The sequence below is a fragment of the Peromyscus eremicus genome, chromosome 12, assembly GCF_949786415.1.
Source record: "Peromyscus eremicus chromosome 12, PerEre_H2_v1, whole genome shotgun sequence".
Lineage (NCBI taxonomy): Eukaryota > Metazoa > Chordata > Mammalia > Rodentia > Cricetidae > Peromyscus > Peromyscus eremicus.
In genome coordinates, this window is record NC_081428.1 from 62,308,483 (window position 1) to 62,323,222 (window position 14,740).

The window sequence follows — 14,740 nt, forward strand, 5'->3', positions numbered from 1 at the left end:
TGTCCCTTCTCTCTATTGGGGTGAACTTTTCATGGCAGGCTTTGTTTTAGGTAGTGATATCAGAGCAGTGAATGCCATGAAGGTAGGCACTGGTAAGAACTGAAAACACACTCTAGGTAACTGGGTATGGTGGCATGGGTCTGTCTGCAGTCCTAACATGCAGGAGGCCAAAAGCAAGACCTCTGTGCTCGTTGTACTAGTAGTGTTTTTCTGGCTCTTACCACTGTGGAATTCAGCATTCAGTCGTTCAACACTGAGTGAGTTCCGCTGCCTTGGTTTTTGTGTGTGCACGTGTCTGTAGAGGCCTGAGACAGAATGGGGTATTGTTCTTCTAGGGGGCCGTCTACTTTGCTTTTCGGTTGCTTTGTTTGTCTTTCTTGAGGCAGGCTATTTATGTTGCCTTGGACGGCCTGGAACTCAGTATATAGAGATCCACCTGCCTCTGTCTACCTCCTGGTGCTGGGATTAAAGGCATGCTCCTGGCCGACCTTGTATTTTGAGACAGGGCCTCTTACTGGCCAGATCTTGTCAAGTAGGCTGAGCTGTTTGAGCAGGGTGCTTTAAGGATGTAACTCTTCCAGTCTCTCCAGTCTGGGGCTTGAAATGTGTCTTACACACCCAGCTTCCTCCATGTGGCCTGGGGAGCAATCTCGAACAAGCACTTGACTCCTGCACTCCCCAGGAAAAGAAAGCCCTTGCTCTGTCTCATGGCCTTTACAGATCAACCAGGAAATGAAAGCCAATGAGAGTGGGTAATGTAGATTGATTGATTGCCTGCGGAGACAGTGGACAGACAGAAGGGGAGTGTCGCTTTGGCTTTTGGTTTCTGAGACAACGTTTCTCTGTGTAGCCTTGGCTGTCCTGGAACTTGCTCTGTAGACCAGGCTGACCTCAAACTCTACCTGCCTCTGCCTCCCCAGTGCTAGGATTAAAGACATGTTCCACCATGCCTGGCTTTTTTTTTTCACATTTTAAAATTTGTATTTTTTGTGTGGATAATTCATGTCACAGGACGTGTGTTTTTGTTGATGTTGGTTTTTTTTTTTTCTTTCTTTTTTTTTGGAGACATATAATGCTTGGCTCCCCAAACACTACCATCATTAGAGTCATTATGTAGGCATGATTGCTTAGAGACCATGGTCATGTTCATAGGAAATATTTGCAAAATAAACATTACTTTGTTAAATGAAAAGATATTATTCTATTCTCTGAATTCTTCAATTAGGGTAACTAAAAAATATTCCAGCCATATGCTAAATGCTAAGAAATTAACAAAATAATATGAAAATGAATGTTTGAAAAATAAATGGCACTTAACTGATGTTCTGGGCAAAACAAACCAAACTGAAGTAGCAGGGAAGCCGGTGTGGTGATACATGCCTTTAATCCCCAAACGCTTAGCACTCAGACAGAGGCATGCGGATCCCTGAGAACTGGAGGATAGCCTTGTCTAAATAGTGCCTTCTGACCCTCTCAGACACCTACACTCACTTGCTAATACACACACATATGCTTGTACATAACACACTCAGATACACACTAATAAAAACAAATCTTTTTAAAAAATACATCGCAGCCGGCCAGTGGTGGCGCACGCCTTTAATCCCAGCACTCGGGAGGCAGAACCAGGCGGATCTCTGTGAGTTCGAGGCTAGCCTGGTCTACAAAGCGAGTTCCAGGAAAGGCACAAAGCTACACAGAGAAACCCTGCCTCGAAAAACCAAAAAAAAAAAAAAAAAAAAAAAAAAAAAAAAAAAAAAATACATCGCTAGTGGGAGATGTCTCTCATGAGTAAACCTCGTAGAAAATAACTAAGTTCGCAAAACTTAATACATTCAGTAGACTTACATAGGTATATTATTAATAGATTGTTATATTCCTTAAAAAGAGAACATGTGGGCCAATGAGATCGCTCATGAGATCACTCATGGGAAAGGAGATTACCTCCAAGCCTGACAACCTGAGTTTAGTCCCTGGAACCCACATTGTGGAAGGAGAGAACTCACTCTAGAAATGATCATCTGACCACACATGACCTGTGCCTTGCATTGTGTGTACACACACACACACACACACACACACACACACACACACACACACAAATGTAAATTTTAAAATGTGGGAAAAAAAAAAAAGCCCAGCATGGTAGAGCATGTCTTTATTTTTTTAGATTTTATTTATCATATATACAGTATTCTCCATACAGGAATGCCTACATGCCAGAAGGGGGCACCAGTTCTCATTATGGATGGTTGTGAGCCATCATGTGGTCTCTGGGTATTGAACTCAAGAACCTCTAGAAAAACAGGCAGCGCTCTTAACCCCTGAGCCATCTCTCCAGACCCTATCAGTCAGCGCTGTTAACGTCTAAGGCATCTCTTTAGCCCTAGAGCACACCTTTAATCCCAGCACTGGGGAGGTAGAGGCAGGCAGATCTCTGTGAATTCGAGGTCAGCCTGATGTACAGAACAAGTTCCAGGACAGGCTCCAAAGCTACAGAGAAGTCCTGTCTCAAAAAAAAAAAAAAAAAAAAAAACAACCAACCAAAAAAACCCCTAAGATTCTCCTGGTGGAGCATAGGATCACACCTGTAATCCAGACTAAGCAAGTAGAAACAGGGGAGGAGGGTTATAAAGGAGGTCATGGTCGTCATCATCTATGCAGTGACTTCTTCCCAAACATGTGAAGAGAAGAAAATGAATGGCCTTAAATCTCATTATTATCTAGTAGTCACCAAATTCAATTCCAGAAAGACAAGTAAGTCAACCAGGATTTGAATAGGTGGGAAAGAAGACACAATAAAGTAGTAACAAAATGTGGAAGGAGCTTTGAAGTTTAAAATGGTGTTTCTGTGTGTGTTCCAGTGTGCTTGTTGGGGTGCACACAGGTGCCTGCGCACCACAGCACACACAGGCAGGTCAGGGGACAACTCTACGGACTAGGGTCTCTTCTCCCACCTTTCGGATCAGAACTAGTCATCAGGCCCAGCAAGCACCCCAGACTATTACTTTGCGATAGGAATTCACAGTTACATAGGCGGCCTTACGTGTGTGCTGTCCTCCTCCAGGCACGTGGCACTGCGTCGTTTAGATAGGGTCTCTTGGAGCCCACTCCCTGGAACTCTCCTGTAGCAGAGGGTGACTTGGGACAACTCTTGCTATCACCTCCCAAAATCTGGGATTACATGATGTGCTGATGTCCAGCTCACTCACTTTTTATAGGTGTTTATGGAGTATCTACTACTTCGTTATCCTTTGGAATTTTTAATTACATCAATGTCTTTATTATGTGTGAGTGTGTGGTAGTCAGAGTACAGCTTGTGGGAGTCAATTCTCTTTCTACAGTGTTGGTTCTGGATTGAACTCGGGTCATCAGCTTGGTGGCAGGTGCCTTTACTTGCAGAACCATCTCACTGTCTCCATCCATTGGAAGTCTGAGCAGAATAGCAATCTTTCCAGATTATAAAAGACAGGTTTTAGAATATAAAGGGCATGTTAGGAGTTTTTTGTTCGCTTGTTTTTCGAGACAGTTTCTCTGTGTAGCCCTGGCTGTCCTGGAACTCGCTCTGTAGACCAGGCTGTCCTGAAACTCACAAGAAATCTGCCTGCTTCTGCTCCCAAGTGCTAGGATTAAAGGCATGTGCCACCTCTGCCTATGTTAGGATTTAAGGATTTATTTGAACTAAAAGGTGTATAGTATTATCAAGAATGTTTTCTCCCTTTTAACATCAGAGACAAGACTGCAGGGTTCACGTGTGCTGACGTACATTTGTATGTGTATTCATGTTCTTCTCTTATTCTTTAGAACTGCATAAAGTAGGTATTGTTTCCTACATGTTACACTCTAGGAAATCAGGGTATAAAAGGGCAAATAAAACAGATAAAGCCAAAGGAAAAGAATCAGTATTTGAATTTAAGAAGATTTGCTTGAGGTTGCATGATCTTTACTTTTTAATTTTACTTTTTTAAACTTTGTTGCTTTTTAGTACTATTTGATACTAGCCTTAGTATATGCTAGGATCCCTAGCCCTGTTTTAAAACAAAAGCCAGAACCCACATAAAGGTGGAAGAAGAGAACCAACCCCACAAGGTTGTCCTCTGACACACATACACTTTATGCATGTACATTCACACATTAATAATCAATAAGCTAAGTCATATCAGACAAATGACAAAAGTAGTTTTTGTAGATTAAGTGAAAGAGAACATTTTTATATTTGTCATACTTTTGAGTATTTTAACTTAGTAATTACAGACATGGGCTTATGATGAGACATTAGGTTCAAGTGCTGCCTTACCCTTCTTAGCAGGGCAAAGTCAGGAGATGAGTGATGTTGTTGGTTCTGTGGTGATAGCTCCTTTTCTTTCTCTTAACCAGGTGGATTTGTTTAAAAAGAGCCTCCTGTTGATTCCTATCCACCTGGAAGTCCACTGGTCTCTCATTACTGTGACACTCTCCAATCGAATTATTTCATTTTATGATTCCCAAGGCATTCATTTTAAATTTTGTGTAGAGGTAAGTTAATATTCTGTCTATTTTATTTTTTATCTGTGATTGACCATGATAGATCACAGCCCTAGCAGAGCAGTAGACATCAGAGCTGCTTCAGGGTGGTAAGAGGCCATAGGTCAGGGCAGGGCGACTGAGCTGTCAGATCTGGGGCCCCCTTTGGAGATTGAGCATTTTTTTTAAATTAATTAATTAATTTATTAATTAAGTTTTTTGACAGGGTTTTTCTGTGTAGCCCTGGCTGTCCTGGATCTCACTCTGTAGACCAGGCTGGCTTAGATCTCTATCTGCCTGCCTCTGTCTCCTGAGTGCTGGGATTAAAGGTGTGTGCCACCACCGCCCGGCTGGATTCATGTTTTTTTTTTTGTTTTTTGTTTTTTTTTTAAATGTGCATTAGTGTTTTGCCTTCATGGGGGTGTCAGGTTCTCTGGAACTTGAGTTACAGACAGCTGTGAGCTGCCATGTGGGTGCTGAGAATTGAACCTGGGTTCCTTGGAAGAGCCGTCATTGCTCTTAACCACAGAGCCATCTCTCCAGCCCCGGGATTTAGCTTTTTTTTTTTTTTTTTTTTTGGTTTTTTGAGACAGGGTTTCTCTGTGTAGCTTTGTGCCTCTCCTGAAACTCACTTGGTAGCCCAGGCTGGCCTCGAACTCACAGAGATCCGCCTGGCTCTGCCTCCCGAGTGCTGGGATTAAAGGTGTGCGCCACCACCGCCCGGCCAAGGGATTTAGCATTTTTAAGGAAACACAGAAAAATTCATTTTTTCCTGCATTTCCTTAAAAACAAAATGCATTGAGTGTGGATAGAAATTATTTTTTCTTCTTTCTTTTAGAGCTAAGATTGTCTTAGATCTTCAAAATAACTGTTATTCTGGAACAAAATATTAGAGTTCGGGTAAAGACATGATCTGGCATAGCCCAGGCTGGTCTCAGAACTGGTCAGATGACCTTGAACTCTTGCTGGTTTTGTGTCTACTCCCCAAATGGGAATTGTAGTGGTGTGGCACCACACCCTGTGGAGTTCAGCTAATATCAGTAAGAGCAACAAGATGGGGAATCACAAAAATCAGCTTTCCTGGGTTTTCTGCCTAATGAAGAACCAGTTAGAAAAGTAATCCCAGCACTCAGGAGGCAGAGACAGGTAGATCTCTAAGTTCGAGGCCAGCTAGGGCTACACAGAGAAATCCTGTCTTGGAAAACCAAAAAGAAGCAGGTTCTATTACTAAAGTATTGGAGCCCATCATCTGGGGTGTTCTGCAGTAAGGAATGTACAAAGCCTCTAGGGTGAAGAATTTAAAGCTGATTATTTGGAGGAAATCTGAGTAGCTCGAGATACAAGCAGCCTCAGTATTGAAAAGAGATCCATTTTTACCAAACTAACTTCTAGCAATTTTCATCTCATCAATTCCCCAAGATTTTGTTTTGTTTTATTCAGAGAAGGACTGCTGTGTAGCCCATGCTGGCACCAAACATATGATCACCCTGCCCTCAGCCTCCCAAGTCCTGGGATTATAAGTATACAATACCATGCTTGGTGTTGAGATGAGGTCGAATATAGCCCAGGCTGGCCTTCAGCTTGCTATGTGCCAAGGATATCTTTGAACGCCTGGTTCTGCCCTTACCACCCAAGTGCTGAGATGTTTGGTGTGTGTCACCACATCTGGCTTATATGGTGCTGAATTGAATCCAGAGCTCTATGCATGCTAGGCAAGCACTTCACTGAGCTACATCCCCAGCCCATTAACAGAACTTTGAAAGGCCCGATGAGCTTCTAAAGTTCATGTGCGTGAGCTGGAACTGGAACAGTGAAAGAGACTCATCTGGTAGATGTCAGAGCATGGGGGGCATAAATTGTTTGGAATATCCACCATCAAGAATCCACAAATAAAAGTGTGTCTGTGTGTCTGTGTGTAGAATTAATATGTGGTAAAATTGAGAAAAGACCAATTTTTCAGTTATGGCCCTGGGAAAACTAGCTGCTATTTGGAAAAGTTACAGAGGCTTGCATTGTACTGTTTATAAGAACAGATAGAACATGCGCAAGCTGGGCATGGTGGGCCATGCCTTTAACCCCAGCATTCAGGAGACAGATACAAGTGGATTTGTTAAGTTCCAGTTCAGCCAGGGCTACACAGTAAGACCCTATCTCAAAAGAAAAAAAAAAAGCATGAAATCTTGGGTAAAATATAGAAAATGTTTTATTCATTCATGGAGCAGGGAAGGCCTTCTCACACAAAAGAAGAAGAAAACAAGAAACCGCTTGATAAATTTGACTGTATCACAAAATCTGTGTCTATGTCAGATTTGGAGTTATAGCTCAGTTGTAGAGTACAGGCTTACCATACACATGGCCCACGGTTCATAAAGTTAACAGACAAGTGGTAGACCTGGAGATATGTTTGTGATACTAACTGAATCTCTACAAATGAGTAAGGGTTGGGAAAAGGCCTGAGAAAGAGGTAAGACAGGGGTTGGCGAGATGGCTCAGGGGTTAAGAACACTGGCTGCTCTTCTAGAGGACCCGGGTTCAATTCCCGGTGACCACATGACAGCTCACAGCTGTTTGTAACTCCAGTTCCAGGGGACCCGACACCCTCACACAGACAGACATGCAGCCAAAACAATGCACATTAGAAAAACTGAAATAGACGAGAGCTGGAATGTTCATTTCACTTTCATTATTAATGATTTTAGCATGTTTTTCCTCTGTCTTTAGATATAAGACAAGGTTTGAGATGTAGCAAGTTGACCCTCATAAAATGCGCTAATACAGTGTCCAAGTCTTGAGTGCCTACTTCAGTACAGGCTGAGTGGAAACTTGAGTACAGGTGTCACGCAGCTGGAGACTGTAGGCTCCACCTTGGTTTCTGTCTGGTGGTGGGCAGTTTCCATGTTTTCACCAACAGAACACAAGATGTGTGTTGTGGTTTCTTTTTAACCAGAATATAAGAAAGTATTTGCTGACTGAAGCCAGAGAAAAAAACAGACCTGAATTTCTTCAGGGTTGGCAGACTGCTGTTACAAAGGTAAGAGTGTGATAGAAATGAAACCCCAGCATGTGCATGGGGGGCAGTGACCCAGGTGTGGGTGCCTGCTGAGAGATCTGAAGCCTGGGGACCAAGAGCCTCCAGGAGATTCCGGCAACTCAGAATAAAGCTTATTTAGTACTTAATCATCGTGAGGCTCAGTTTCCCAGTACTTGCTGAGAACAGGTAGCATAAATCATGTCATCCTTGGTGTAGTTAGTAATCGAGTGGTACTCTATGGAAAACAGCATTTCGGAGGGAGGGGTCACACCTTGCCTTGTAGTTATGTTTCCATGGGATACATAAAGACTCAGACATGCGCTAAAATGACTATTTGGGCCCACAAAGGGACCAGGATGGGTACTTTCCAAGAATATAGTTAAGACCCAGTGTGTCTGGCCTGTAGCAGGAATCTTAAAAGTTCTTATTAAAATCAAACCTGAGACCAGTTATTGGGGTGAATGCTGGAAGATCAGAGAAGCAGAACAAGCCACAGCTACCTCACCTTGCCAGTTCCTCAGCTGATCCTGTTTCCTCAGACTAGAAGTCTCTGAGTCCTCATCTGAATGGATCTCAGCTGAACTGCTGCTCAAAAGCCTGAAAGCTTAACCAACCAAATGCTTCTAGTTCTCGGTCCTCACACCTTATATATCTTTTTGCCTTCTGCCATCACTCCCTGGGATTAAAGTCTCACTTTCTGGATTAAAGGCATGAGTTACCATGCCTGGCTATTTCCAGTGTGGCCTTGAACTCACAGAGATCCATGCCTCCAGAAGCCTAGGATTAAAGGTGTGAGTGCCACCATTTTCTGGCCTCTGTATCTGGTGGCTGTTCCGTTCTCTGACCCCAGATAAGTTTATTAGCATGCACAATATTTTGGGGAACACAATACCACCACACTGGCCCGTAGACAGTAAAGCAGCTCTACGTGGAGCAGAGTGCTGAGGCAAACGGAGCCCCTCAGTTTTTTTCTTGTGATGATCTCATGTGATCCTTAGAGCCTGTGTGGTGGGCAGTTCTTTAGGGCTAGGAAGCCTCTTTATTTTATAGACAAGAAAACTGGATATTGGAACTATTGTTAGAGATAGGTCCTTGAACTCAGGTCTGTCTAGGTTAGTGGCCCAGTTTTAGAGGCAGGGTCTTGACAAATGTTGAACCCAAGCTCAAAAGATGAAGATTAGTTCATCTTTGAACTGAGCCAAATACTAAACTTTAAAACTGAGCCATAGTTTTATGTTTCTAATAATTTACATACTAGTTCACATGAGAAATGAACTTGTAGAGTTTTGTTTTTAAAAAACTGATTTACACATCCAGCTCAGCTAGGTATAATACATCCCTCCAGAGTCTTTCATATTCCTGCCTTAGATACAGTAACCAGTTCTTTTGGAAACACACTCTTTGCCTTTATGATTTACTTCAAAGAATAAAACAGACAATTGTATAATCTGAGGTGAAAGGTTAAGACTACAGAGAATTTTATTAGGTAATTTTTTTTCATTGCTGTGACAACATACTTGTCAGATAAGGGAGAAAGGTCTTCATGTGGCTCACAGTCTGAGAGTACAGTCTGGCACGGCGGTGGGGAATGCTGGCAGCAGAGGTTACATTGTGTCTCTAGCTGGCAGCAGAGGTTACATTGTGTCTCTAGCAGGCAGCAGAGGTTACATTGTGTCTCTAGCAGGCAGCAGAGGTTACATTGTATCTCTACCCAGAGGGATAAAAGTCGGTGTCCCAGCATGTGCTCCTGGATCCACATTGAATTGATAGCACAGCTAATTAGCTAGGTCTTTAAAATGATTTTAAAATTTGGTTTTCTCGTTTCCCACATTTAAATTGTGGTGGCCACTTGAAAGATCTTTTCATGTGGCCATAGGCCTCCCTTATTAAGATATTTGGATAGTGGAGATATAGACCAGCTATCTGGGAGAGCGAGTTTTCCCATCTCTTGTTCATTTACCCATGGAAACAGTTTTCTTATGTGAAGAGATACTTGATTTATGTTAATGACCATCTTATTTTTCTCTTCAGTGTATTCCACAACAGAAAAATGACAGTGACTGTGGAGTCTTTGTGCTCCAGGTAAATTCTATTGTTTATTGTGTGTGAATTGGTTGTTTTGTTCTGAGAGAATGGTAGTCCTGTGTGTATACAGTATTAGGGAAGGCATCCCTTTCCCTTTGTTGTGGCTGTATTTGCGGATGAAATCATTAGGAAGAACTGCCCCACCCCACCCCCGCCCCCTGGGCCTTAGTAAGCAGCGTCAGAGAAGTACATGTGTTTATGGGAAAATATATGAACTCAGCTTTACAACCTTGGGAGGTAGCCCCACTGTATGCCTCACACCTTCATAAGGAAACTCAAGTTTGCACTTTGTTTCCCTGGGAGGTCCGAGTGCAGACCCGGCACACTGCACTCGGGCAGAGTGGAAGGATGCCCAGCTGTACACGGGCCTGGAGAGCTGACTCTCATCTGATTCTCAGGTTGAGCTTAGCGGCCTAACCCTTTAATCCCAGCACGCGGCGGCAGAGCTCTGTGAGGCCAGCCTGGTCTACAAAGCAAGTTCCAGGACAGCCTGGGCTGTTACACAGAAAAACCATCTTGAAAAACAGCAACATGATTTTCCAAGAACCAAAAACATTACTGTGCAGCCTTAGACTGTTAGGTGTGTGTGTGTCCACGAGGCAGTGGCGGGGAGGGAGCACAGCCATACCTGCCACCCCGCTGTCTCTGGGACGGAGGACATTTTTTTTTTTTTTTCCAGTACTGCAAGTGCCTCGCCTTAGAGCAGCCTTTCCAGTTTTCTCAAGAAGACATGCCTCGAGTACGGAAGAGGATCTATAAGGAGCTGTGTGAGTGCAGGCTCCTGGACTGAGACCAGCAGGGACTCCGGAAGGCTGGCCACGTTGGAGCAGAGAGTTTGTTACTTGAATCTCCAAACACTTACTGAATTTTTACAGATCTTTCAGATTGGTGGTGTTGGGCCACTAGTGTTACCTCAAATTTATTTTTGCCCTTCTTCATTTCTCCTGCTATCATGTACTTTTTTTAATGTTCAGTTTAGTTTCATTTTAACTTTATGGATTCCATACATCCCTCCCATATTTAATATTTATTATCCAAATGCATGCATATAGACAGAGCATGCAGTAAAGAGTATTAAAAAAAAGCCTAGTAGATTTGGTGCCGCTTTTGAAACATAGTTAGATGTGAACTGAATACAGGTTTAAAATTTAACCCCAGAACTTAAAACTGCAGGATGTTTTTGATGCAGTGCAGCTCAGAATAGATGTTCCCTGTGGCATAAAGGGGAGCTCGGAGTGGTTGTGAAAAAACCAGTCACGTTTTACGTGTACCAGCAGCACTTTTCCTGATGTCCCTCAGACGAGTCTCTGAGCATGAGATGCATTCCTTTCCAGGGTGAGAGGTTCTGCTTAGGGACACAGTGCTTGCAAGCACAGTGCTGATTTGAGAAGAATTAAGGTATGAGAGGGAAAAAAAGCAGCGTCCTTGAAGGCCAGTTAACTTAAAGGTTTCTTTCGTTTCGTTTTGTTGTTTTGAGACAAGGTCTCACTATGTAGCCCAAGCTGTCCTGGAACTCACAGTAGCTAGGCTGGACTCAAACTCAAGCTAATCCTGTCTCTGTCTCCCCAAGGCTGGTAATACAGGTACATACCAATACACTCTACAATAAGGTTTCCATTTTGGTCTTAAGGATTATAATACATGGATTAAATCTCATAAAGGCTTTTCTTGGGACACTGAATTTTCTTGGATTTTTTTCCTGGGTTTGACTTGTGAAAAAAAAAAAAAAAAAACACCTTAGCATCCATCAAACTCATAAATGAGAATTTGGCTTTTCATAGAAGTAATTTGCTAGTTCTCACTTCTCTTTGTTGCCTCCCATGCACTCCAAGGTATTTAAGATTTACAGGAATGGTTCTACTTGAAGGTATCTGAAATACAAACAGTCACAGTAGAAGACTGGCTTAGTTCTTCTGCAGATGGTAGGAGAAGAGAGGGCAACACGGAGGAGGTCTCTGGGGAGAGAGCACTCAAGGAATGTTTTTTTCCAGTCTTCTCTGGTGGCCCAGCATCTTGAGAGGTCTTTAGCTTATGCAAGAACAGTCTGAATCCTGTACTCAAGAACTCCCTGTTTATTTAACTCCGTCCCCTGGAGACGGCTGTAGAGTAGCCTGTTCTGTGGATTAGGAAGAAAGTGGTAGATCCTGCGTCTTTAATCTGGTCTTTTGTGACACGTTTTCAAGAAAATAAGTAAGATGCATATTAAGCCTAACCAGTCAGTTTTTTCTGAATTGAAGGAGGGAGAGCAATAAACTTGTGCAGAAAACTACAGGTAAATGGCAGAAGGTAACTGCCTAGTTAGGCATGAGCCGTTTGAAAAACAGAACAGGTAAAATGGCTGAGCAGGGCTTACTGCCACAGGTAGGGGCTGACTCAAACTGAAGATTACGTGCACGATTCCCTGCCACAGCGTGGACACTGGGCAGTGGCCCTGGCACTCTCCTCTCCTTAGTCATCCAGACTCCAAAGTCCTTAGCATAAAACCAGTCAGTGTTTCTTGTGCTTCAGGTTATTAAAGAGCCTGAGAGTAGAGGTACTTTGTCACAGGTAAGGTGATCACCACTGGGGAAGATGAAGTTAGATGGGGAGACGTCTCTTCCATTCCTGTAGTACTGGGGATTGAACCAGGGTCGTCTGTGTGCGAGGCAGGTGCTCTGCCCTCTTTGTGCTTTTGTATTTTGGGACATGGTCTCATGAAGTTGTCCTGTTGGTTTTGAATTCACTCTGTGCCTGAGCCTGGCCTTGTCTACACTCCTGACACCTGAGTAGCTAGAATTACAGGCCAGCCCTGCAGGCCAGACTGCTTGAAGATCTCCTAGGGAAGGGGTTTGGGAAACAGGGTCTCAATGTCAGGCTAGCCTCAAACTCATTACGTAGCTGAAGATGACCTCGAATACCCAGTTCTCTCCCAGGTGCTAGGATTATAGGTTTGTGTCACCATGCCCAGCTAAAGATGTGGTCTTAAGACTTTCAGACATAATTACACCAACATGAGCATCTTCAAAGTTTATATCCGAGATGCAGCATGGGTTTTCGTTGCTGTGCCTGTACTGAAATAGTCAGCAATGGGATGACGGACTCAATGTCTTGAGTGAGGAAGTATCTGTCTCACTTCCCCAATAACAGACCCATCAGGAGAAGTTACAGTTGTATTCCTTTGAGAATCTTGTTGAAACAGGGTCTTTGTTTAGCCCAGGCTGGCCTCAAATTTACAGTCCTTCTGCCTCAGCCTCCCTGATGTTTGGATTACATGGGTGCACTAGCATTTTCAATCCTAGGAGAATCTTAATGCCCAGAGCCTGAGTTGCCTCTTCTCCCGACTGAGAAATGGTCATGTCAGCACTGAGGCATGCAGGCACTCAGCTGTCCAGGTCCAGTCAGTTACGCTTCCTTCTAACATGATAGGGCACCGTCTGGTGTACTGCTCAGCTTGCTTTAGCCTAAATGCTGGATGTTTTGAGTATGTTCTAAGTCTTTCTGTCATTAGTGAGACTTGGTTTCAGAATACATAGTTGCTCTCTCTCTCCTTGCGACTACATGTAAACTTCTGTTTAGCTTTCAAGTCTTAGGTTGTAATTTTTTATCTTGATGTTTGCAGGAATGCTTTCTGTCACTGGCTTGGCACCGAACTGTTGATCCCATAAAGTAGGCAGACTTTGTGTCACTGGGATGAATGTAACCCTGCACAGACTTAGAGCTATTCATATAGGAGGAGCCTTCATAAGCTGCCCAGTCCTCACGGCAGACTTACCTGGCTGTGGTTGCTTCTGTCCAGTGGTCTTTCCTTTCGTTAAATTTCTAGTAATGAATATAGGTTTAATTCATCTTTAGTTTCCTTAGGCATCATGAGAATTAACTTTCGGTTGGCTGCTCAAGGAAGGAAGAGCAGCTGCTGCCAATAACTTCACAGTGCGGTTTGACTTTGCACTGTACTGTTTACTATTGAATATGAATAACATGGGCATCTTGAGTTTATCGTTGGAATACGACAATAACAGACCTAACTGGGGACACAGCCAGTACTTGCCTAATGTGAGTTATCCCTTTTCTCTGCAGTTGTGGTGAACTGCTTCGTCCATGCATTAGAAGCAATCGGGGGTCTGAGTGGGTCAGGGTCAGAAACAGTGAGTTAATACTGTACTTTAAATACACTGATTATCTGCTCTGCTTCATTAAGAGACCAGGTTAATCAAGTCATACAGCATGTACTTGTGCTGTGTGCCTGGCTCTGCCCCCTGGCTGGTAGATATCTAAGGTCTGGGGAATAGCATTAAGAAGTGCTATTGTGTTTGGGGTTACAGAAGCAGACCTAGACAAGCTGTTCACTTGAAAGATTATGATCATGTAAAGTTACAGTCAGTACTCAACCCTTCTAGCAAACTATTTTTTTGAAAAATAAACTAAATGCCTTTATAAACATGTGTTCTCTTGTGTTGAATAACATAATGCTTGGTGGACAGTATTTCTTAGAGTCATTCCAGTGGTAACAAGGCTCACTGAAGAACAGTGACCATCGTAAGCCCTACCTCGCTCTAGCCATTGAGCTGGGCACTGCAGCTGGAGCGCCTTCCCGGATGGATGCGTCCTAGTTATCTGCTACCATAGCTACTTGCCAACATGCAGCTGCCGAGTATAGAAAATGTGCTTCGTGTGGCTGAAACTCAGGCTTCAAATTCTCTCTCTCCTTTTTTTTTTTTTCTTTTCATGATAAGGTTCCTCTGTCTAACAGCCCTGGCTGTCCTAGAACTTGCTTTGTAGACCAGGCTGGCCTCGAACTCACAGAGACCCACCTGCCTTTGGCATGTGCTACCACTCCCCAGCTAATTTTATTCTTTTTATTTACAATGTGTGATGGCGCACGCCTTTAATCCCAGCACCCAGGAGGCAGAGGCAGGAGGACCTCTGAGTTCGAGGCCAGCCTGGTCTACATAGTGACTTGCAGGCTAGCCAGGACTACCTGTTTTGAGAGGTACCGTCTCAAAACAACAAAGAATCACAACAATCATTTATTTATTTTGGTTTTTCGAGACAAGGTTTTTGTGTAGCCTTGGCTGTCCTGGAACTCAGTTTTCTAGACTCACCTACCTCTGCCTTCCATTAATCCTTAGAGCTGGGACTAAA

General features: G+C 43.4%; 1 protein-coding gene across 2 annotated transcripts in view; it reads left to right on the forward strand.

Annotated features, from left to right (window-relative positions):
* The window catches only part of Senp5 (SUMO specific peptidase 5), a 43,340-nt gene extending 29,304 nt beyond the window's left edge, over positions 1-14,036 (forward strand). For both annotated transcript variants that reach the window (XM_059277506.1, XM_059277505.1), the window contains exons 7-10: positions 4,378-4,515; positions 7,451-7,534; positions 9,566-9,616; positions 10,299-14,036. In XM_059277506.1, the coding sequence (XP_059133489.1) occupies positions 4,378-4,515; positions 7,451-7,534; positions 9,566-9,616; positions 10,299-10,409 (384 nt within the window). In that variant the 3' untranslated portion in view covers positions 10,410-14,036. The remainder of the gene's footprint in view (positions 1-4,377; positions 4,516-7,450; positions 7,535-9,565; positions 9,617-10,298) is intronic.
* Positions 14,037-14,740: the final 704 nt, after the last annotated feature.